At 44.8% G+C, this 25,860-nt stretch overlaps 1 protein-coding gene across 4 annotated transcripts in view; it reads left to right on the forward strand.

Moving 5' to 3' along the window:
* Nucleotides 1-25,860, forward strand: part of PLXDC2 (plexin domain containing 2) — a 1,323,386-nt gene that overhangs the window by 973,054 nt on the left and 324,472 nt on the right. For all 4 annotated transcript variants that reach the window (XM_063921556.1, XM_063921557.1, XM_063921558.1 and 1 more), the window contains one exon: nt 11,674-11,773. In XM_063921556.1, the coding sequence (XP_063777626.1) occupies nt 11,674-11,773 (100 nt within the window). The remainder of the gene's footprint in view (nt 1-11,673; nt 11,774-25,860) is intronic.

A 25,860-nucleotide genomic window follows, 5' to 3' on the forward strand; every position in this document is an offset into this window, starting at 1 on the left:
CTTTTAGTTTTTTTTTCTCTCCAGCAATTCTTGATTTAAGACTGTGAGCACACTGTATTTTTTTCATTCTAAGTCGTATGATGACCAACATTCATCTTACAGACAGTTACAACAAGGTCATTCTGCCCACGACTTTCTGAGCAGTGTTACTAGCCTGCTTAAGAATTTGCATTTTGGCCTTGAAAAACAAATCTTGGGCAGTAATTAGTTTCAAAATATGATGACCTATTGTTCATACATTTATAGAGAATAAAAGCTGATATTTGCATTGTTGGGTGTCTTATATTTGTTAATTCAAAAATGTGTGTATCTGCCTATGATACCGGCAGTCGCAATGGATGCTCGGAGGCTGTGTGATCCGTATTAATTGAGTCATTTTCCTTTGCTGTAATCTGTTTAGCAGTCATTTGCCTTCAGACTGAATCCTGTCAAGGTCAGAAAAGCAACATTTGTTTTATTTAGAGAAATTTCATTATGTGTGCTTTAAAAATAAGTTAGTACTTAGATTTTTTTTCCATCTAAAAGCCAAAAATGACCGTGGCACTAGACGTAATGTAAGTCCAAATATTATTGCAGAAGATGTGCACCATCTATACTCCATTCTGTTAGCGTGGCAGCTTAACTTGTAAATCCTTGCTGCGACAAGATGAATCTGCAACTAAAACAAACAGGAGGTTGAATTTGCAATTACAGCTGGAGACAAAACATGTTGGGCGTGGTGAACAGTTGCTTCCTTATCCAAAATTCTATGTTGGCACTGCTCGTACTCACAGTGGAGGACCAAAAGACATTAAGTGTATCCCTGCAGCAGGGGTTTCTCAGGAACAGAAAACAACGTCTGTTCCACCAGCTACGTCAACATGACGCTAGGGCTCCCAGCTGGGAGTTCAGTCAGGGGTGAGACCAAAATCCACTAAGAATAGGGATTGCCACAAAGGCTTAAGAGCTCCAACCTGGCAGACTTTTCAAGAAAAATTAGGAAAAGTTGTTGAATCTATGACTAAAATTCTAAAAAGGTCTCTAAGACTAGCAGGGCTCTGCCAGCATCCCTTTTAACCTCTGTTTCTAGCCCAAACAAGATTGGTAATACAAACTATTGAAAACAAATCCAGAGGTTATTAGACCTCTTCCAGACACAGAGACTTCTTGTCCAGATGTTGACATCTCGATAGATAAAGTGATATCTTGCAGCACAGCTGTAGGGGAATTAAATATTCCACAACAAAGTCTTCCAGAGAAATCTCTAGAACATGGTGTTCAGTGCACATCTTTGGATGTTGCAGGGAGTATGCCGTTGACCGTACACTTGGAAATCATCCCCATAAAGAGGGAACAAGTCCCATCTACGCGTGGGACGCAGGTTCAGGAATCAGACCTGGATACTCCTCTGTCAGGAGAAAAATTGAAGAAAGAACTTCCAGGGAAAAGTATCAAAGCCAAGAGCACTTATTCACATAAGCATTCGGAGAAGAAGGACAAACAGACAAAGTCTAAGTCAACAAAAGTTCCGTTGTGAGATTCCCGCAAGGAAACATGACCTTTGAAACGTTCTCAAAGGGTCCTAAGACCGATTTATCTAAAAAAGAAGTTATGGACACATTGTTCCAGGTGGACAAGCCCACATGCAGTGGCAAAAAAGCCATGGTTGGTTCAGAGGGCGTTTTAGTTAAGGAAAGTATTCCCTCCGGTTCCGCTAACAAGATCACAAAATCTGATCATGGCCCCAAAAGGGCTAAGGAGAGTATGCTATCTGACTCAGATTATTTCAAAGAGTTCCAAGAATTCTTCCTCGTCAAGAAGACTTGAGTCGGCAGGAACCAGTTCTTTGCCGAGACTTACCGCAACTAAGTTTGATAGGATGGAGGTCGAACGCCAGATCTTAGCTCGGAAGGGTATTCCGAACAAAGTCATTCCTACGCTTATTCAAGCTGTAAAAGTGGTAACGTCAAAACATTACCATCGAATTTGGAGAAAATATGTATCTTGGTGTGAATCCAAGAAGCTTCCTACGAAGGAGTTCCAATTAGGTCGCTTACTCCTTTTTCTACAGTCAGGTGTGGATGTGGGCCTAAGATTAGGCTTGCTCAAGGTCCAGATTTCGGCTTTGTCTATCTTCTTCCAGAAACAGTTGGCTGCGCTCCCTGAGGTGCAGACTTTCTTACAAGGAGTTCTGCATATCCAACTTCCTTTTGTGCCTCCTACGGAGCCATGGGAACTTAATGTTGTATTACAATTCCTGCAATCGGATTGGTTTGAACCTTTAAGGGAGGTAGATATTAAGTTTCTTACATGGAAGGTGGTCACTCTGTTGGCCTTGGCATCAGCAAGGCGTGTGTCAGAATTGGGGGCCTTGTCTCATAAGAGCCCCTACTTAATTTTTCATGAGGATAGAGCTGAGCTGCGCATGCATCAGCAATTTCTTCCTAAGGTTGTATCGGCTTTTCATATCAACCAACCTATTGTAGTGCCAGTGGTTACTGACACGTCTACTTCAGCAAAGTCCTTGGACGTGGTCCAGGCAATGAAGAAATATGTTAAGAGGACTGCTCCTCTTCAAAAGATGGAAGCACTGTTCGTGCTTTATGATCCCAAAAAGATTGGGTGTCCTGCTTCTAAGTAGACTATCGCTCGCTGGATCAGATGTACGATTCAGCATGCTTATTCTACGGCAGGATTGCCGGAACCGAAATCGGTAAATGCTCACTCTACTCGTAAAGTGGGTTCTTCCTGGGCAGCTGCCCGGGGTGTCTCGGCTATTCAACTTTGCCGAGCAGCTACTGTACTTGGTCAGGGTCAAACATGTTTGCTAAGTTCTACAAGTTTGATACTTTGGCCTCTGATGACCTTCAGTTTGGTCATTCAGTTTTGCAGGGAACATCTGCACTTTCTCTCCCCTAGTGGGAGCTTTGGTATCAACCCCTATGGTATTTATATGGACCCCAACATCCTTTGGGACGTAAGAGAAAACAGGATTTTATATACCTACCGGTAAATCCTTTTATCCTAGTCCGTAGAGGATGTTGGGCGCCCGCCCAGTGCTTCTGTTTCCTGCAAGGTTATTACTTGTTAAGTAATGGCAGCTGTTGCTGCCACCTTTTGTTCATGCATATTGGTATGTTTTTCGTTTGGTTATATGCTGGTTGCATGGTTATAAATGCAGTGTGAGTTGGCGTGAATCTCGCCACAAATATGTAGTATACTTCTCTCGAAGTTGTCCGTCTCCTCTGCACAGTTCCTAAACTGAGGTCTGGAGGAGGGGCATAGAGGAAGGAGCCAGTCCACACTATTAAAGTTTTATAGTGCCGAAGGCTCCACAGGACCCGTCTATACCCCATGGTATTTATATGGACCCCAACATCCTCTACGGACTAGGAGAAAATGATTTACCGGTAGGTATATAAAATCCTGTTTTTCTTATAAAATGAATCACATTAGTGTTTTTAGCACAATATTGCACTAGGAGGCACCTATATGAGTTTGCTGTATTTTTATTTGCAAAATTATTGCCATGATGTTAGTGTTGCTGGCATGTGGAGTTTTTGTGCATCCTTATTAGTATTTTCCTCAAATAAGTCTCACAATAAATATATGACATAAAACTTGTGAATTATTTGTCATTTATGTATATGTATTTAGTAAATAAAAATACCTGATTCAAATACATTGGCATATATTTGTTTATGATGGAAATATTAGCCTTATGGGCATTCTACCATCAAGTAAATTTAGTATTAACATTAGTATAAGTAGAAAAGACGGTATCCGGTCTCTAGGTCAACAAGACTTAGATCGACAGTGTCCAGGTCGACCACTATTGGTCGACAGTAACTAGGTCGACAGAGTTTATATGTCGACAGGGTCTCTAGTTCGACATGTTCCAGGTCGACAGGTCAAAAGGTCGACATGAGTTTTTTAAAAAAAAATTATGCTGCGTTGGCCGGACCGCGCCTACGAAACGGCGGCCAAACGCCGCTGTTTCGCCCCCTCCCGCCCATCAATCGGCTCTGCCTGTCAATCAGGCAGAGGCGATCGCTGTCCTGCTATGGACTTCGGCCGCCCGGCATGCACAAGCGCACTACGGCGCCAGCGCATGCGCAGCAGGGACTTGTTCGCTCTGCTGCGTTAAAACGCAGCGAGCGAACGGGTCGGAATGACCCCCAGTGTCCAAAGTAAATCATTTTGCCCACACAGCAAATACCTAAAATATTATGATTTCTAAATAGTTCTATTACATATTACATCTACACCTATGAGCATAGGTTGTGTTATGAGCCGCTGCGAGCCACAGAGGGCCAGTGACTCCCGCAGTGTCTTGTCATCACTAAGCTACCAGACACTTGTGTACTTCTGATCTCCGGCAGCCGCTTCCCTAGTAACCGGGGATGCCTGCTCCCTAGCAACCAAGGACACTGGTCTGTGCGGCGGGTGGGGGTGGGGACTTGCTGCACGGAATTGGTAATTAAGAGGAGGCTTGGCTGTGCCTGGTATCTGATTGGCTCATGCTCCCTTTATATTCTATTTCTGCCTCTCAATCCTTGCTGGTCATAGTTCTTGGTCGCAGCAGGAGCCCTTGTCTCTCTGTGCTTATACTAGTTTGTGGAAAATTCCCTCCATTTTCTGCATTGTCTATCTCCTGCAGTTTTCTGTGTCCAGCTGCAGAAATCCCAGCTTCTTGTTGGGTAGTTTACGCTTTGAGTCTTTGTTATTTTCCTCCATCCACTTTCTCTGTCTCACTACTCCATTAGTGTGCTTGTCCTCCTGCGTAATCTTTTGTGCAGTGTGTCTCATTTAACTCTTTCTCATTCTCTTATTGAACCCTTATCTCTCTCTGATATGCCTGTCATATTTCTCTGACTTATCTCACATCTTCGCACCTTTGCAAATTCAGCTTCTACCTCTCCAGTATTTTCTAGTCTTTATCTTTTGTCTTTTCTGTGTCGTTTTCCTCACCGACATTGATTTGGGTAACTCGGGTTTGAGCTGTTACTACCACCAGCAGCATAAGTCCTGGTGTCATCCCAGTACCGGTAGGCACATTCCGCCTTATGGGAAAAGCGGCTATTATAGGCAAGAAGACCCGCTTGGGAGTTCTACAAGTCTCAACCTTAAAGGGAGTACACACTAGGTGATTTCTGGCTAAAAAATAAACGATAACGATATTTATGGTGAATATATTGGGGAACGATGCACGCTTCCGCATGTTGTTCAGCGTTCACCAATATTGAGCTGACATACAGCTGAACCAGTCAATGTTGGGCTGAGCTGCATGTTCGGGAATGCCGACGGTGACGTCACTGATCGTTATCGTTGAACGATAATGTTCAGTGTGTTCACACTATATCATTGAATGCTATATCGGGTAGTATGTACCTGCCTCAAGGTGTACATGGGTCACTGTCCAGTAGATCTCTGGCAAGTCCATCCTTCTTGGAAAGAAGATTCTACAGTCGTAACAGGTTGCAGAGGGTGCCATTTCTATGGACCCAGAGGCTTAGGGAGCCCCAGACCCAGGTTATATAAAGTAGTTTCATACCAGTTTCTCAGATTTGCTTGCTAAGTAATTGGGTCCAACCTCTTGCCCAGCCTGAATGCGGTGAAATTCTAAACTGCTCAAAAAAATAAAGGGAACACTTAAACAACACATCCTAGATCTGAATGAATGAAATATTCTTATTAAATACTTTGTTCTTTACATAGTTGAATGTGCTGACAACAAAATCACACAAAAATTATCAATGGAAATCACATTTATTAACCCATGGAGGTCTGGATTTGGAGTCACACTCAAAATTAAAGTGAAAAAACACACTACAGGCTGATCCAACTTTGATGTAATGTCCTTAAAACAAGTCAAAATGAGGCTCAGTAGTGTGTGTGGCCTCCATGTGCCTGTATGACCTCCCTACAATGCCTGGGCATGCTCCTGATGAGGTGGCGGATGTTCTCCTGAGGGATCTCCTCCCAGACCTGGACTAAAGCATCCGCCAACTCCTGGACAGTCTGTGGTGCAACCGACATTGATTTGGCGACACATGATGTCCCAGATGTGCTCAATTGGATTCAGGTCTGGGGAATGGGCGGGCCAGTCCATAGCAACAATGCCTTCGTCTTGCAGGAACTGCTGACACACTCCAGCCACATGAGGTAAAGCATTGTCTTGCATTAGGAGGAACACAGGGCCAACCGCACCAGCATATGGTCTCACAAGGGGTCTGAGGATCTCATCTCGGTACCTAATGGCAGTCAGGCTACCTCTGGCGAGCACATGGAGGGCTGTGCGGCCCCCCAAAGAAATGCCACCCCACACCATTACTGACCCACTGCCAAACCGGTCATGCTGGAGGATGTTGCAGGCAGCAGAACGTTCTTCTTGGCGTCTCCAGACTCTGTCACATCTGTCACATGTGCTCAGTGAGAACCTGCTTTCATCTGTGAAGAGCACAGGGCGCCAGTGGTGAATTTGCCAATCTTGGTGTTCTCTGACAAATGCCAAACGTCCTGCACGGTGTTGGGCTGTCAGCACAACCCCCACCTGTGGACGTCGGGTCCTCTTACCACCCTCATGGAGTCTGTTTCTGATCGTTTGAGTAGACACATGCACATTTGTGGCTTGCTGGATGTCATTTTGCAGGGCTCTGGCAGTGCTCCTCCTGTTCCTCCTTGCACAAAGGCGGAGGTAGCGGTCCTGCTGCTGGGTTGTTGCCCTCCTACGGCCTCCTCCACGTCTCCTGATGTACTGGCCTGTCTCCTGGTAGCGCCTCCATGCTCTGGACACTACGCTGACAGACACAGCAAACCTTCTTGCCACAGCTCGCATTGATGTGCCATCCTGGATGAGGTGCACTACCTGAGCCACTTGTGTGGGTTGTAGACTCCGTCTCATGCTACCACTAGAGTGAAAGCACTGCCAGCTTTCAAAAGTGACCAAATCATCAGCCAGAAAGCATAGGAGCTGAGAAGTGGTCTGTGATCACCACCTGCAGAACAACTCCTTTATTGGGGGTGTCTTGCTAATTGCCTATAATTTCCACCTGTTGTCTATTCCATTTGCACAACAGCATGTGAAATTGATTGTCAATCAGTGTTGCTTCCTAAGTGGACAGTTTGATTTCACTGAAGTGTGATTGACTTGGAGTTACATTGTGTTGTTTAAGTGTTCCCTTTATTTTTTTGAGCAGTGTATTTTCACTGAGAGGTGTGTGTAGTGGATGTTATAATGGTAAGGAGGGGGAGAGGGCACTGAAATGTGCAATAATCTCAGCTGGAGGGCACCGTGATGTCACATAATATGAACTCGGGCACTGTGATTTGGCACAATATGAAGTGGAGGGTCTATAGCAGGGGTGTCAAACTCAAATTCATCGGGGGCCGCATCAGCAGTTTGGTCCCCATCAAAGGGCCGGTTGTATCTGTAGGTCTATCCAAAATTTACCGCTCCACCTGCCTTATATGTGCCCAGCCATCTGCCCCCTTTTAAAGTGCCCAGCCATGTGCCCCCTTTTATAGTGCCCAGCCATGTGCCCCCTTTTATAGTGCACAGGTCCCCATTTTACACATTGCGGCAGGCACAGGTCCCCATTTTACACATTGCGGCAGGCACAGGTCCCCATTTTACACATAGCGGCAGGTACAGGTCCCCATTTTACACATTGTGGCAGGCACAGGTCCCCATTTTACACATAGCGGCAGGTACAGGTCCCCATTTTACACATTGTGGCAGGCACAGGTCCCCATTTTACACATTGCGGCAGGCACAGGTCCCCATTTTACACATAGCGGCAGGTACAGGTCCCCATTTTACACATTGTGGCAGGCACAGGTCCCCATTTTACACATTGTGGCAGGCACAGGTCCCCATTTTACACATTGTGGCAGGCACAGGTCCCCATTTTACACATTGTGGCAGGCACAGGTCCCCATTTTACACATTGTGGCAGGCACAGGTCCCCATTTTACACATTGTGGCAGGCACAGGTCCCCATTTTACACATTGTGGCAGGCACAGGTCCCCATTTTACACATTGTGGCAGGCACAGGTCCCCATTTTACACATTGTGGCAGGCACAGGTCCCCATTTTACACATTGTGGCAGGCACAGGTCCCCATTTTACACATTGTGGCAGGCACAGGTCCCCATTTTACACATTGTGGCAGGCACAGGTCCCCATTTTACACATAGCGGCAGGTACAGGTCCCCATTTTACACATTGTGGCAGGTGGTGGAAGGAGGGAGAGAGAGAGAAAGAGAGGAAGGGAGAGGGGCTGACTTACATTTGAAGCGGTTCTCGCCGCTCTTCAGCCGCCTCTCCCTCCTCGTCTGCGCGGCTCCCTTCTCCCTCCTCCGACGGGGTTTCGTTGAATGACGCGTTTGCGCCGTGACGTCACGACGCAATCGCGTCATTCCGCGAAACCCCGCCCCCCCCGAGCTGGGCACTCGGGAGAAGGGGGTTTCATGGCGGCGGCACCGCGGGCCATCAGACGAGGTCTGGCGGGCCGGATTTGGCCCGCGGGCCTTGTCTTTGACACCCCTGGTCTATAGTATGGCATAATATGAATGGGGACACTGTATGTAATAATGTGAATTATGTTTACTGTGAGGCATAATGTGTACTGGCAGCATTACAGTGTGACATAATGTGAACTACGACACCACAATGGTTTAAAAAATAAACTAGGGCACTATTATGGGGCAATAATTAACAACTGCAGCACAGAGGTGTCTCTCTAGAAGCATTGGGACTAGGGACCCTTAATTTTTTCTACGGGGCCTCTAAAGTTCTGGCTATACCCCCTGTATATAGCAAAACATCGTTTGCCCATATGTTTTAAATACCTTTAGACTGAGAAGCTTTAGTGCCCCTGTCTCTTAGTTCTGTCAGTTTCAAAAAAATGCTGTGGTGCTGTAATATTTAAAATTTCAAAACAATACTATCATAAACTACTAGCCTCATAGTACTGGCTTGCAGCAGATTGTATTTAGTATTTATTATACTGGGTGTATCTTTTTGGCGGGGGTTGAGGTTTGTCCTTTAGGCTTTGAATTGCTTTTAGTTACTTAAGATGACTTGTAACAGGCATTTCTACCAACACAAAACATCTTCAGCGTTCTGTAACTGTTTTGATGTTAGAAATATTTGAAAAAGTCAACCCCGTTCAAAATTAAATTGAATTTCACCGGTTCTACAATTCAGAATATGATCACGGTATAATTATCAGCCGACTCCAAATCTACAATTTATGGCTTGTTTTCCCCATCCTCAGTTTGTATTCCCTGTTTCAGTTCACCATTCTGGGTTCAAGTTAAAGTACAGTATGTGTTTTTGGTTTGAGAGTCAGTATGCTGTAGGATCGAACAACCCTTTCACTGTGCAAAGGTAACATGAAACTCAACCCTAAACCTTGCACAATCACATTCACTGTAAATATACTACAGGATTGCACAAAGCAGCTGCTGGTAGATTGTAATATGGAGAATTCTTCTTTTAACTGTATCCAGACAATGGGGCTTAAATCACTGTATATATTAGTAAGGTGTTTGGTTCCCAATGGTACTTAACTACTTTCAAGAGATATGCGGGCTTGGGTTTTCCCGCATTGCTCAGATTTCAAAATGAGGCAAAACGTCATCTTCCCGGCGTAGGATCTCATGTGTTTTGGATTCAACACTCCCGCAGTTAATTGGGCACCATTTCACACCAGACTGAGGTGTTTTACAGTATGTCAGGCATTCCTAAGTGTACAATTCAAAGTGTGCAAGAGGACATTGTTTGATGGGCAGTGGCTCCCACATGTTACTTACTTAGTATTAATACTAGCTGAGCTAGTTTTATATGTGAGCAGTAAGCAAAACATTGTTTTGTTTTTTTTGTTGTTGTTTTTTTTAATGCGGGAACATCTACAGTATATTGTATTGTCTAATTGTAGAACACTGGTGCTGTATTTAACTGAGCATTAAACCTTGGTGCAAATACACACTGGTGTTGTTGTTTTTTTCTCCCACTGCTCACAGTGCAGCCCAGAGCTCCTAATACATATAATACAGAGGCAGCATTAACCCTTGGTGCACACTTTTATTGTTGTTTTTTGTAGTGCCCGCAGTTCTGCCCAGAGCTCTTAATACTGGGCAGCATTAACCCTTTACTGGTGGACACTGGTGCTGAATTCATAGTGTCCCCGATAAAGAAACCTTTATGTGCTTCATACTCCATTTATGCAAGTAAGCATACATGTAAGTATTCACTGTCATGTCTTCATGACATCACTTCGGGTGATCCTATAAGAAGGTGGATGTCTGATTTCTATTGGGACCATTTTCCATCACTTATTTTCCCTCTACACAGTGGAAAGAACTTTATCCATCATACAGTATTACACCATTTTGTGTTTTATGCTTTTTTTGTTTCATGTTGGTCTGAATAATATCACCACTTTTTGTGAGGATCATCTAATCGTGGGGACATTTGGAGCGCAGAAAGTGAGACTGTACCTTTTCTGTTCTACTGGTGCTGTAACTGCCCACATTGCAGCCCAGAATTGCTAACACAGGGGCAGCATTAACCCTTGTAGCACACTGTTGTTTTTTTTTGTTACTGCCCACACTGCAGCATTTACCATTTATTAGTGCACACCGGTGCATGCCACCACTATTACAATATAAGTGCGGTGATTCACAGCTGTGTGTGCAAAATTAAATATATATAAAAAAACTTGTGTGTGTTCAGAGCCAGACTGTGCCACCGTGTTATTAATGTAAGTGCTGTGAGTCACATTGTGAAGTTGTTATCAATTATTAAGAAACTGAAAAAAGTGTGGTTTTTTTTTTAAACGTGTGTGTGTTCAGGGCCAGCTGTGCCACTGCATTAATAATATAAGCGCTGTGAGACGATATGGCTCATGATTAGTTGATGGACGAGCAGGAGCAGCTACCAAGTACTAGTGCTGTCCTGCTGATAGTCATGATGATCATGATAGTCAATAAGTGTACTGTCCTCCATATTGTTACATGAGAGCAGTAAATCAATGGCAATATACTGGATAGTGGAAGTACCATGAAGCTATTATTACTCATCGGTCATCCGCAATGAGAAGACTTATCCAACCAACCAATAAAGATTTACACAGCTCTGCAGACTATATGCTGTATATGCAATGTGCTGGCACGAATTATTTATAGGGTGACGCCTGCTCATTACACAACACTACACTAGATGGGCCATTGTTAATCAAGACTTTGAAAGTACAGGTGTATTTAGGGAAAACAGTTTGTGATGGGATATAGAGGACAGAAAGGAAGCAGAGAAGATGACCAGGGCTAGATTAACAAGGGGGAAATGGAGCTACAGTTCAGGCCTCCACATAGGATTATCCATAAATTAGCTAAGTATTAAATGGTATATTTCGTTTTCTCACACAATTATGTTTTTTTTTAAAATGTATTTAGGGAGACATTGTGACTGATAGTGTAGGGAATGTAGGCCATGCCCACACAGCACTGGCCACACCCACACAACATTGGTCCTTAATCCGGCCCTGAAGAAGAAACATCAGTCACAGGGTTGAATGGATGGTATTTAGTAGCTGTTAGAACGTGGAGCTAAAGTGATGATAGTTTAACTGCTATCCTGTACGTGTTCTTTACAGTGTGTAACACAAATACAATTGTCTGTTTTGTAGATCCCAGTACCAGTAATGGAGATAAGCTCTACAAACCATCCTGTGAAAGTCGGCCTCTCAGATGCTTTTGTGGTGGTGCACAAGATTCAGCAGATTCCCAGTATGTATTTTGTTTGATATAAAATCATTGACTTGGGGCTATAACTTAACAATAGCCATCTTTTTAATGCCAGTGTTCCTCTATACAAATCTTAATCTAGTATAAAATTCCTAAATTTACTAAAATACATTTTTGTATGCAGAAATGATGTAAGTGAATGCTAAACTGTATATAATGAAGCGGTAAAGTGAGTTTATGAGTATAAATATATAGAACATATGTAACCATTTTATTCAAGTAGAGCAAGTTTAGAAACAACAATCTATTGATATGGTCTATTTATACTCAAAAGGTACAGCAGTGGGGCAAAAGTGCAAAAGTAAAAAAATGACATTTATTAAACTCACTCAATGGGTGGAAGTCAAATGTTTGAAAAGTCGGTTGGGTGTCTGTTTTTCCCTGTCTATTAGATAGGAAAAAACAGACTCCCAACCAGTGGTGGAACTAGTGAGCAGTGGGCCCAGGTGCAACAACATGCTTTGAGCCCCCTTCACATCATGGCGCCCCTCATCCCAGTGAATAGCAGTCATCTTTAACCTATATAAGCACCATATAAACAGACAGCATTAGTAACCTCGGTGTAGATTGATAAATCAAGAAAATATCAGAAAAACAGGTGCTGCCCAAGCTGGTTCTCTAAGCTGCTGTAACAGGAGATAGTCACACTCCACAGGTTAAAACAATGTAGATGAATAACAGCGCTCAATACTAATTAACATATATTTAGATACACATGTGTACCACACAGAAGTCCTCAATTAAAAAACATATTTAATACTGTATCAGCAGATATTTACAATAGCATAATTATGCACATATCACACACATTATAAGTTTAAAAATAAACAACAATGATAGAATGCATATGTCCTTTGCCCCCTTGTTTGTGGTCTATTTATATGGGTTATGTTTAAGAGTCCTGGGCTGGATAAATGCCAGATAGTATTACTGAATTTGGTCAAATGACCAATGGCAAATGTCCAATGGTGGAAATAGTTACCGGTCCAGAGGTAATTGACAGGGTGAGTTCCAATTTAGCGATGATCCAGATGGATACCAGCGGATGTTGAGTGCAATTGTTTGGAGATCCTTAACCTTCAATGTTGGAACCGTGCACAATTGGAGATCCACGTGATAAGATGTCCGGATGGACAAGAAGACACACTTCAAACCCACTAACCACAGGGGTAAACATCTGATGCGTTTCGCTGTCTATGGGCAGATTTATCAAAGGTGATAAAGCTACCCATAGACAGCGAAACGCGTCAGGTGTTTACCCCGTGGTTAGTGGGTTTGAAGTGTGTCTTCTTGTATCCATCTGGATCATCACTAAATTGGAACTCACCCTGTCAATTACCTTTGGACCGGTAACTATTTCCACCATTGGACATTTGCCTTTGGTCATTTGACCGAATTCAATAATACTATCTGGCATTTATCTAGCCCAGGACTCTTAAACATAACCCATATAAATAGACCACAAACAAGGGAGCACAAGGACATATGCATTCTATCATTGTTGCTTATTTTTTTAAACTTATAATGTGTGTGATATGTGCATAATTATGTTATTTTAAATATCTGCTGATACAGTATTAAATATGTTTTTAATTAAGGACTTCTGTGTGGTACACATGTGTATCTAAATATATGTTAATTAGTATTGAGCATTAGTAACCTCCATATACTACAGAGAGCATTAGTGATCTCCATTTACTACAGAGAGCATAAGTGACCACCACATAGTACAGACAGCGTTAGTGACCGCCATATGCTACAGACAGCGCTAGTGACCACCATATACTACAGAGAGCATTAGTGACCACCGCTTGGTACAGACAGTGTTAGGATCACCATATACTGCAGACAGCGCTAGTAACCATCATATGCTAAAGACAGTGGCCACCTCCATATACTACAGACAGCATTAGTGATCACCATATGCAACAGACAGTGTTAGTGACCACCACATGGAACAGACAGCGCTAGTGGCCACCATATGGTACACAGGGCGTTAGTGTCCACCATATACTACAGACAGCAATAGTGACCACCATATGGTACAGAGAGCGATAGTGACCACCATATACTACAGACAGCAATAGGAACCACCATATGGCTCAGAGAGCATTAGTGACCACCATATATTATAGACAGTATTAGTGGCCACCATATAATACAGACCGCAATAGTAACCCCCACATTCTACAGACATCATTAAACTTCTAATTTTATCCCTCAGTCTCATAATAATATCTTGAAACCGTAATGTATATTTCCGATAAATAAATATATATAAAACAAATGGATATGCCCACAATGGAAGGATTAGGCGGCACTACGGGCTTGTGAAAACAAGAACCAACAGGGACTATTCCCACTCGTGGGTGTCCACGACACCCATAGAGTGGGAATAGAACACGTGGCGACCGGTGGTCACCACCGAGCAAGCAGCGTCGGTATGCTGCCAGGATCCCGGTGTCGGTATGCTGACCAGCGGTCAGGAGACCATCGGTCAGCCATACCACACCCGTGGTGTCCACATGTACTGTACACAGGGCCGGTTCCGGGGCTTCTAGCGCCCCGGGCGGCATTAGGGGGCGTGGCTTCATACAGCGGTCGTGGTCAGTTACGCCCCCTGTACTGTAGTAGGATGTGCGGTGCGCGATGACGTCATCGCGCATCGCACAGCAAAGGTCCTCTCCACAAAGGAAAACTAGATGCTAAGCGTCTAGATCCCTTCGTGGAGAGGACCTTTGCTGTGCGGTGCGCGATGACGTCAAGGCGCACCGCACATCATCATTCCAGTTAAGGTCCTCTCCAGGAAGGGAAACTAGACGCGTAGCGTCTAGTTTCCTTTCACAGCGGACAGCGGGCAGTGGCAGCGGGGGGCACCACAGCAGCAGCGGATCTTGCCATGGTGCGGCGTCCTCCGGATGGCGCCAGCACCCTCCGGATGGCGCCAGCGCCCTCTGGAAGGCGGCGCCCCGGGCAAAAGTCCTGCTTGCCCGTGGCAAGATCCGCTACTGACTGTACAACGCCGGGGTGCTGAAAATGCGCAGTCTCCGTCACCCAAGTGGGCAGCACTCATGGCATTATTGTACATGCAGTCCTGAATTGTTGGAAATATATATATATATATATATATATATATACTGTAGCAGTCTCAACAGACACGCCTCCTCAACCTCTAAATGGACTTTGTGCACAGGATGTGAACACTTTTTAACTGTTCTTGGCCTAAGGTGAAATGCCTATTGCCTCCCCCTATCCCTTCACCGTTAAGGAGGTGCTTAGGCAGATATATACAATTATTGTAATATTAAAATGAGGCTACACATTTATCCTGTGCATCAAGAGGAGAGACAAAAAAGTTGTCAATATGCTCTCCCTTCTGCAACAGGTTGCTCTGTTAGGAGGGAGATGGCTCTCTATTACAGCAGACAGAGAATAACTGACCGCTTGGAAATCTTGGTTTTCATGAAATCACAATATGGATTTAGTGAATCATTAGGCGCCAGGCTAATTATGTCACAATATCTAAAATTACATCAATCTTACCTTTTTCACTAGTGTCATACATGCCTACTGTACATTTTTCATCTGTCATCCAGAAGAGACCCAGGAGGGTGGTCCAGGGGGCAAGATTGGGGTAGCACAATAATGTGGTCCAGTCATTATTTCCCATCCTGCATTTGGCAATGTGGCATCAAACATTGGGAGGGCACGGTTATAGCAATGCATTTTGCAATTTAATAGTGCCCTGCTAACTTAATAGGGAAATGGACTGAATTGGAAAGGGCATCCTTCTAGCCTGGCAATCCAGCAAACTATGGAAATGTGAAATCTCCCAGTTATTCCAGTAGCACATGCTGCTATACAGTATGAACATACTTTGTGAATGCTCATGCTGGTTCCGGAGCAGCGTAAGGTTCCTCACTCCAGCTGCTCACGCCTCTGCCTCCGTTCCTCACACACACACAGCAGCAGCAAAAACAGACGTTTGAAACTAGCGCTGTGATAAAGCCAATTATCTATATAAGGCCTTAACTACAAGGTGGAAAATAAACCACACTAGAAGGGAAAAGTGTGTTCAATCATCCTCAATAGCTGTAAAACATGTGTTCATTTCTCATTGGAACGGAACTTACATTACGTTCCTTCCACAAATGCATATAAAGGTATCTTTTCACACTGTCAAATCTTCTATATTTGGAAAATGGCAGGGAAATATCACAAATAGATAAAACTTACATATAATTTCTATTACGAGTGCATGTAGCATTATCTTTTGGTCTTTTAGTCACAAAGACATCGATCAACGTGGAGTTTTCCAGACTGATTTTTTTATAAAAAAGTTCCACATAAAATCACAAACAATGGAGCAGGGAATGCTAATACGTGCCAGTTACCTTTGGAGCGTATTAGATCTATAAAGGACTCACAGACACGTCGCAGCTGCAGACTCGGATCCGTGGCATGGATGGTTGGCAAGTCCAAAACCTCCTGGATTATTCTCGGACACGAACGCCAATCCCCACACAAACGGCTTCAATGCGTTTCTGGGAACACTATCCCCTTTGTCAAGAAGTCTTGGGACATGTCTGTGAGTCCTTTAAAGATCTAATACGCTCCAAGGGTAACCGGCACGTATTAGCATTCCCTGCTCCATTGTTTGTGATTTTATGTGGAACTTTTTTTATGAAAAAATCCGTTTGGAAAACTCCACGTTGATCGATGTCTTTGTGACTATAAGACCAAAAGATACTGCTACGTGCACTCGTGATAGAAATTATATGTAAGTTTTATCTGTTTGTGATATTTCCCTGCCGTTTTCCAAGTATAGAATATTTGACAGTGTGAAAAGATACCTTTATATGCATTATTGGAAGGAACATAATGTAAGTTCCATTCGAGAAAAGAACACACGTTTTACAGCTATTGAGGAAGATTGAACACACTTTTCCCTTCTAATGTGGTTTATTTTCCACCTTGTAGTTAAGGCCTTATATAGATAATTGGCTTTATCAAAGCGCTAGTTTCAAACTTCTGTTTTTGTTTCATATTCATTTTAGAGTTCTGGGTGTACTCTTTTTATGTTTGAAACTTGCTGTTATTTTATTTTCTAATAGCGCTAGGTTGTCTCCGTTTATTTGTTACACAGCAGAAGCAGTTTTGTCCCTCCTCCTTCCTCCCAGCATGCAATGCACTCTGCGGGAGGCAGAAACTGAGGCCGCTGCGCTGCTGCAGGGGAACTGAAGACAGAGATCGGCGCTGACTTCCATTGTCACCCACTAACGTCCCGCACCTCCAGTGTGCGTCCTATCATCCTGCATCGGCGCGGCAGCGGGCGGCTTATAATGAGTCCGTGCGACTCATTATAAAGACAGCAGCTGAGCGCCCCTTAATAGCTGTGGGCCCCGGTGCATAGCACCGGCTGCAAGTTCCCGCCACTGCGCCCAACTGACTTTTCAAACATTTGAATCTCCCTCAAACTGTCGCTGTACAGCTGTTAGCAAACTACAAATCCCAGCAATTGTTCACAACCACTGGAATGCTGGCATGCAGTTTCCCAAGAGCTGGCAAGTCACAGATTGGTGAATACTTATCTACAGTTTCTCAATGTGTACCTCAATTATGCATTGTTGTGTTCAGACGCATCTCATTAGAACATTTATTATTCATTATGTGTTTAAAACCATTTTCCAGGTCACTTCCCCGTGTTTGGAGCGCGCACTGTCTTGCTATAGATGGATGTCTAACTACATTTACAAATAGATTACTAATGTTTATCACCTTAGCCTGTGAACTGTCAAATTTTAATTTTTTTATGTGCAGGATTTAATTGTCTTGTTTAATCATTCAGAACTTTGTAATTCTCAGAGAAGGCTAACTTTAGTTTCTAAGGTTATGGAATGAACACATACTATTTGCATAGCGTTTCTCCATACCGTCATATTATAGTCCACTTTTATGGCATCACTTCCTTTTAAAGGGTTTAGTCGGTTAACATTGCTCTCCCAGCAATACATTTACTGATGGTCAGTAAAGAATAAGTACAGTTTTACCATCTGTAAAATAACAAAAATAGGGAGCAATAAAAATGTGATGTCCTAGTGGCTTTAATGAGATACTTGTAGGGTCACTGAAGCTTGAAGACAAATGACCTTTGCCTCTTTCCCATTCACTAACTGTACCACAGAACATTCAGAAGGTCTGACAGTAATATTACGCATCCATCCATCCATTTCTCTTACCCTTACGATGACACTAATAAAACTTTATTTTAGTTGCACTGGTTTTGAGATCACATTACAGTTTATACTGTATATAGCAAAACGATTGCTAGAAATCAATAAAAATAAATGAAAACTACAGTATCTGATTTAAAAAATTACTGGGGGCACAGAGCCGAACTTTGGGCCTTCTGCTCAGTGGAGAGCATCCCAGGTTTAAATCAAAATGGCAGCTCACGGTTAGAAAGTTTAGTGCCAGTCACGCTCACTGCTTATATTACAGCAGTTATCAAGCAGTTGGCCAATGTTGGAGCATGTATGGGCCTTACATGTTGCAGTATAATAATATGATCAAATTCTTCCATTGTCTGACATGTTATTGTGGCCAGAAAATGACTCCTATCAGTATGTTGTTGTCCTGTTATTGTCCAACCAAATGAGCAGTAATTGCGTAAGTGATCCAGCTGCTTAGCCAATTTAGCCATCAACATATAAAAAGGACCCTGTCCCTGCATTTGCCTCGATGGGCAGGTTAGTACTGTGTGTGGACAACATGACAATGTTGAATAGGGGAAGGGGTGAATTGCAAAAATCTGGTACTATTATTTGAAATTCTAGTATGGTGTCAGGTGACCGAAAATGACTATCTGAAGTCCACTTTTTTTTATTGGGCTTTAAAAACTGACGTTTAATTTACCATTCTGCATTTTATATAAGTGAATTGTCCACAAAATGTTGAACATATCTGGCTGTTCCAGTACTACAATTTTGACGTTTTCATTGGTTGCTTTAACATTACCGTGTAATGCTATTCCATACTGACTTAATAAATTTGTATTCCATATGTCAGAAAGGTTTTAGCAGGGTTAGTGGAGTGGCTGCCATTATTGTATTGCTGAACTAGTGGCAGAGCCCAACAGTTTGAGTTCTGTTACATGGGAAGCTTGGGATGTGGAGTTTTCTGAATTATTGTTTTACTACATTTAAATTAGAGATGAGCGCCTGAAATTTTTCGGGTTTTGTGTTTTGGTTTTGGGTTCGGTTCCGCGGCCGTGTTTTGGGTTCGAACGCGTTTTGGCAAAACCTCACCGAATTTTTTTTGTCGGATTCGGGTGTGTTTTGGATTCGGGTGTTTTTTTCAAAAAACACTAAAAAACAGCTTAAATCATAGAATTTGGGGGTCATTTTGATCCCAAAGTATTATTAACCTCAAAAACCATAATTTACACTCATTTTCAGTCTATTCTGAATACCTCACACCTCACAATATTATTTTTAGTCCTAAAATTTGCACCGAGGTCGCTGTGTGAGTAAGATAAGCGACCCTAGTGGCCGACACAAACACCGGGCCCATCTAGGAGTGGCACTGCAGTGTCACGCAGGATGTCCCTTCCAAAAAACCCTCCCCAAACAGCACATGACGCAAAGAAAAAAAGAGGCGCAATGAGGTAGCTGTGTGAGTAAGATTAGCGACCCTAGTGGCCGACACAAACACCGGGCCCATCTAGGAGTAGCACTGCAGTGTCACGCAGGATGGCCCTTCCAAAAAACCCTCCCCAAACAGCACATGACGCAAAGAAAAAAAGAGGCGCAATGAGGTAGCTGTGTGAGTAAGATTAGCAACCCTAGTGGCCGACACAAACACCGGGCCCATCTAGGAGTGGCACTGCAGTGTCACGCAGGATGTCCCTTCCAAAAAACCCTCCCCAAACAGCACATGACGCAAAGAAAAAAAGAGGCGCAATGAGGTAGCTGACTGTGTGAGTAAGATTAGCGACCCTAGTGGCCGACACAAACACCGGGCCCATCTAGGAGTGGCACTGCAGTGTCACGCAGGATGTCCCTTCCAAAAAACCCTCCCCAATCAGCACATGATGCAAAGAAAAAGAAAAGAAAAAAGAGGTGCAAGATGGAATTGTCCTTGGGCCCTCCCACCCACCCTTATGTTGTATAAACAAAACAGGACATGCACACTTTAACCAACCCATCATTTCAGTGACAGGGTCTGCCACACGACTGTGACTGATATGACGGGTTGGTTTGGACCCCCCCAAAAAAAGAAGCAATTAATCTCTCCTTGCACAAACTGGCTCTACAGAGGCAAGATGTCCACCTCATCTTCACCCTCCGATATATCACCGTGTACATCCCCCTCCTCACAGATTATCAATTCGTCCCCACTGGAATCCACCATCTCAGCTCCCTGTGTACTTTGTGGAGGCAATTGCTGCTGGTCAATGTCTCTGCGGAGGAATTGATTATAATTCATTTTAATGAACATCATCTTCTCCACATTTTCTGGATGTAACCTCGTACGCCGATTGCTGACAAGGTGAGCGGCGGCACTAAACACTCTTTCGGAGTACACACTTGTGGGAGAGCAACTTAGGTAGAATAAAGCCAGTTTGTGCAAGGGCCTCCAAATTGCCTCTTTTTCCTGCCAGTATAAGTACGGACTGTGTGACGTGCCTACTTGGATGCGGTCACTCATATAATCCTCCACCATTCTATCAATGTTGAGAGAATCATATGCAGTGACAGTAGACGACATGTCCGTAATCGTTGTCAGGTCCTTCAGTCCGGACCAGATGTCAGCATCAGCAGTCGCTCCAGACTGCCCTGCATCACCGCCAGCGGGTGGGCTCGGAATTCTGAGCCTTTTCCTCGCACCCCCAGTTGCGGGAGAATGTGAAGGAGGAGATGTTGACAGGTCGCGTTCCGCTTGACTTGACAATTTTGTCACCAGCAGGTCTTTCAACCCCAGCAGACTTGTGTCTGCCGGAAAGAGAGATCCAAGGTAGGCTTTAAATCTAGGATCGAGCACGGTGGCCAAAATGTAGTGCTCTGATTTCAACAGATTGACCACCCGTGAATCCTTGTTAAGCGAATTAAGGGCTGCATCCACAAGTCCCACATGCCTAGCGGAATCGCTCCGTGTTAGCTCCTCCTTCAATGTCTCCAGCTTCTTCTGCAAAAGCCTGATGAGGGGAATGACCTGACTCAGGCTGGCAGTGTCTGAACTGACTTCACGTGTGGCAAGTTCAAAGGGCATCAGAACCTTGCACAACGTTGAAATCATTCTCCACTGCACTTGAGACAGGTGCATTCCACCTCCTATATCGTGCTCAATTGTATAGGCTTGAATGGCCTTTTGCTGCTCCTCCAACCTCTGAAGCATATAGAGGGTTGAATTCCACCTCGTTACCACTTTTTGCTTCAGATGATGGCAGGGCAGGTTCAGTAGTTTTTGGTGGTGCTCCAGTCTTCTGTACGTGGTGCCTGTACGCCGAAAGTGTCCCGCAATTTTTCTGGCCACCGACAGCATCTCTTGCACGCCCCTGTCGTTTTTTAAAAAATTCTGCACCACCAAATTCAAGGTATGTGCAAAACATGGGACGTGCTGGAATTTGCCCATATTTAATGCACACACAATATTGCTGGCGTTGTCCGATGCCACAAATCCACAGGAGAGTCCAATTGGGGTAAGCCATTCCGCGATGATCTTCCTCAGTTGCCGTAAGAGGTTTTCAGCTGTGTGCGTATTCTGGAAACCGGTGATACAAAGCGTAGCCTGCCTAGGAAAGAGTTGGCGTTTGCGAGATGCTGCTACTGGTGCCGCCACTGCTGTTCTTGCGGCGGGAGTCCATACATCTACCCAGTGGACTGTCACAGTCATATAGTCCTGACCCTGCCCTGCTCCACTTGTCCACATGTCCGTGGTTAAGTGGACATTGGGTACAGCTGCATTTTTTAGGACACTGGTGACTCTTTTTCTGAGGTCTGTGTACATTTTCGGTATCGCCTGCCTAGAGAAATGGAACCTAGATGGTATTTGGTACCGGGGACACAGTACCTCCAACAAGTCTCTAGTTGGCTCTGCAGTAATGATGGATACCGGAACCACGTTTCTCACCACCCAGGATGCCAAGGCCTCAGTTATCCGCTTTGCAGTAGGATGACTGCTGTGATATTTCATCTTCCTCGCAAAGGACTGTTGAACAGTCAATTGCTTACTGGAAGTAGTACAAGTGGGCTTACGACTTCCCCTCTGGGATGACCATCGACTCCCAGCGGCAACAACAGCAGCGCCAGCAGCAGTAGGCGTTACACGCAAGGATGCATCGGAGGAATCCCAGGCAGGAGAGGACTCGTCAGAATTGCCAGTGACATGGCCTGCAGGACTATTGGCATTCCTGGGGAAGGAGGAAATTGACACTGAGGGAGTTGGTGGGGTGGTTTGCGTGAGCTTGGTTACAAGAGGAAGGGATTTACTGGTCAGTGGACTGCTTCCGCTGTCACCCAAAGTTTTTGAACTTGTCACTGACTTATTATGAATGCGCTGCAGGTGACGTATAAGGGAGGATGTTCCGAGGTGGTTAACGTCCTTACCCCTACTTATTACAGCTTGACAAAGGGAACACACGGCTTGACACCTGTTGTCCGCATTTCTGGTGAAATACCTCCACACCGAAGAGCTGATTTTTTTGGTATTTTCACCTGGCATGTCAACGGCCATATTCCTCCCACGGACAACAGGTGTCTCCCCGGGTGCCTGACTTAAACAAACCACCTCACCATCAGAATCCTCCTGGTCAATTTCCTCCCCAGCGCCAGCAACACCCATATCCTCCTCATCCTGGTGTACTTCAACACTGACATCTTCAATCTGACTATCAGGAACTGGACTGCGGGTGCTCCTTCCAGCACTTGCAGGGGGCGTGCAAATGGTGGAAGGCGCATGCTCTTCACGTCCAGTGTTGGGAAGGTCAGGCATCGCAACCGACACAATTGGACTCTCCTTGTGGATTTGGGATTTCGAAGAATGCACAGTTCTTTGCTGTGCTGCTTTTGCCAGCTTGAGTCTTTTCATTTTTCTAGCGAGAGGCTGAGTGCTTCCATCCTCATGTGAAGCTGAACCACTAGCCATGAACATAGGCCAGGGCCTCAGCCGTTCCTTGCCACTCCGTGTGGTAAATGGCATATTGGCAAGTTTACGCTTCTCCTCCGACAATTTTATTTTAGGTTTTGGAGTCCTTTTTTTTCTGATATTTGGTGTTTTGGATTTGACATGCTCTGTACTATGACATTGGGCATCGGCCTTGGCAGACGACGTTGCTGGCATTTCATCGTCTCGGCCATGACTAGTGGCAGCAGCTTCAGCACGAGGTGGAAGTGGATCTTGATCTTTCCCTAATTTTGGAACCTCAACATTTTTGTTCTCCATATTTTAATAGGCACAACTAAAAGGCACCTCAGGTAAACAATGGAGATGGATACTAGTATACAATTATGGACTGCCTGCCGACTGCAGACACAGAGGTAGCCACAGCCGTGAACTACCGTACTGTACTGTGTCTGCAGCTAATATAGACTGGTTGATAAAGAGAAGATGTCTATGTAACTATGTATGTATAAAGAAGACTGAAAAAAATCCACGGTTAGGTGGTATACAATTATGGACGGACTGCCTGCCGAGTGCAGACACAGAGGTAGCCACAGCCGTGAACTACCGTACTGTACTGTGTCTGCAGCTAATATAGACTGGTTGATAAAGAGAAGATGTCTATGTAACTATGTATGTATAAAGAAGAATGAAAAAAATCCACGGTTAGGTGGTATTACAATTATGGACGGACTGCCTGCCGAGTGCAGAGACACAGAGGTAGCCACAGCCGTGAACTACCGTACTGTGTCTGCTGCGACTGGATGATAAATGATATAAAAAATATATATATATCACTACTGCAGCCGGACAGGTATATATTATATATTATATAATGACGGACCTGCTGGACACTGTCTGTCAGCAGAATGAGTTTTATTTTTATAGAATAAAAAAAAAAAAAACACACAAGTGAAGTCACACGATGAGTGTTTAACTTTTTCAGGCAATCACAATATAAGTATACTACTAACTATACTGGTCCTCAGTGTGGTCAGGTCACTGGTCAGTCACACTGGCACTGGCACTCCTGCAGCAAAAGTGTGCACTGTTTAATTTTAATATAATATGTACTCCTGGCTCCTGCTATAACCTATAACTGGCACTGCAGTAGTGCTCCCCAGTCTCCCCCACAATTATAAGCTGTGTGAGCTGAGCAGTCAGACAGATATATAATATATATAGATGATGCAGCACACTGGCCTGAGCCTGAGCAGTGCACACAGATATGGTATGTGACTGACTGAGTCACTGTGTGCAGGGCCGGATTAACAATGGGGCGGATGGAGCTGCAGCTCCAAGCCCCCCATTGAAAATAGGCCCACAGAGTTCCCTGCAGTGCAGTGCTGACAGGAGAAAAAAACTTTTCTCCTGTCATCACTCAAAAGCAAATGCCTCCCTGTCCCTCCTCCCTCCCGGCCAAGGCTCCTCCTATTCCCTTCAGACCACCAGCAGCAGTGCACTCTCCCCCTGTGTTGCCTCTTGCAGGAAGCTCAAACCCCCGGAATTTGCTAAGCCCCTCCCACGACCGCGATAAGCCCCGCCCCCTCGGCAGCCTGAACGAAGCTGTACTTGCTCAGACTGCCAAAAACTCTGCTCCAGTGGTATCCAAAGCTTTACCTGGGTGCACCATTCCATTCACATAAAGCATGTACCCCCCCCCTCCCTCGCACGGGTAACCCGAAGCTCCGCCCACAGGCCTGACTAGCCCCGCCCCTTGAAGTCAGCCACGTGTCTCCTTGCAGAGTGCAACCTCTCCATACAGAAGCCTCGGAGACCACTGCAGCTGATCTGTAAGTAAAGTCTGCACTGTAGGGCAGACACATGTATAACAATAAATTATTGGTTTAAGTACTATGGTGTGGCATAATGTGTGTATGGGGGCACTGCAATACCAGGGGGGCAGTGTTGATATGAGGGCCCCCTCTCTTAGGTGCCCCCCAAAGGCTTAATCCGGCTCTGCCAGTGACCACTGTATCTCCACAACAGCACACGGCAGTTTGCTCGCTGCTGCTGCAGTGACATTACCTGAACCCAGAGAAGGCCACCTGTGCAGTGAGACGGCTCCCTGCAGTGACCACTGACCTAATACAGTGTAGCAGCGGCGCTCCCGCAAACTCCCGATATACCCGGGCTGACTCCCCCCAGAGGTGACTTCTGGCCCAGTGTCCAATTTACAGTACAGCTTACTGCTCAGGCAGCCACTGTCAGAAGGAGGATGTCAGTCACTCCCTCAACCTGGCACACCCTGTTGGAGCCATCACCTGCCGGAAGGCGGATGACGGCACTCCTCGACCTTGATCCCAGCCAACCCCGCACTGGAGGCAAGCATTGCAGCCTTGCATGTTCCCCCTTTTCTTTTATTGATAAGTGCCCCACAGGTTTGTTGCCCAGAGGCCCCACAAACCTTAAACCGTCCATGAAGGTAGTGCAGTATTGTGGTGTGGGGAGGTAGATGTAGTGCGGGAATGTAGTCTGGCGACCAGTGAAATAGTGTGGAGATGTAGTGTGGGGAGTTAGCTTAGTAATATACTGCAGGGATGTAGTGGGGTAGCATAGTGATAAACCGCAGGGATGTAGTGTGGGGAGGTAGTGTGATGTACCACAGGCATGTAGTGTGGGGAAGTAGTGTAGTGACATATGGCAGGGATGTAGTGTGAGGAGGCAACATAGTGATATGCTGCAGGGATGTAGTGTGGGGAAGTAGCGTAGTGATATACGGCAGAGATGTAGTGTGGGGAAGTAGCGTACTGATATATGGCAGGGATGTAGTATGGGGAAGTAGCGTAGTGATATATGGCGGGATGTAATGTGGGGAAGTAGCGTATTGATATACGGCAGGGATGTAGTGTGGGGAGGTAGAACAGTGATACACGTCAGGGATGTAGTCTGGGGAGATAGCATAGTGA

This window comes from Pseudophryne corroboree, chromosome 5 (assembly GCF_028390025.1).
Source record: "Pseudophryne corroboree isolate aPseCor3 chromosome 5, aPseCor3.hap2, whole genome shotgun sequence".
In the NCBI taxonomy this organism is placed as follows: Eukaryota; Metazoa; Chordata; class Amphibia; order Anura; family Myobatrachidae; genus Pseudophryne; species Pseudophryne corroboree.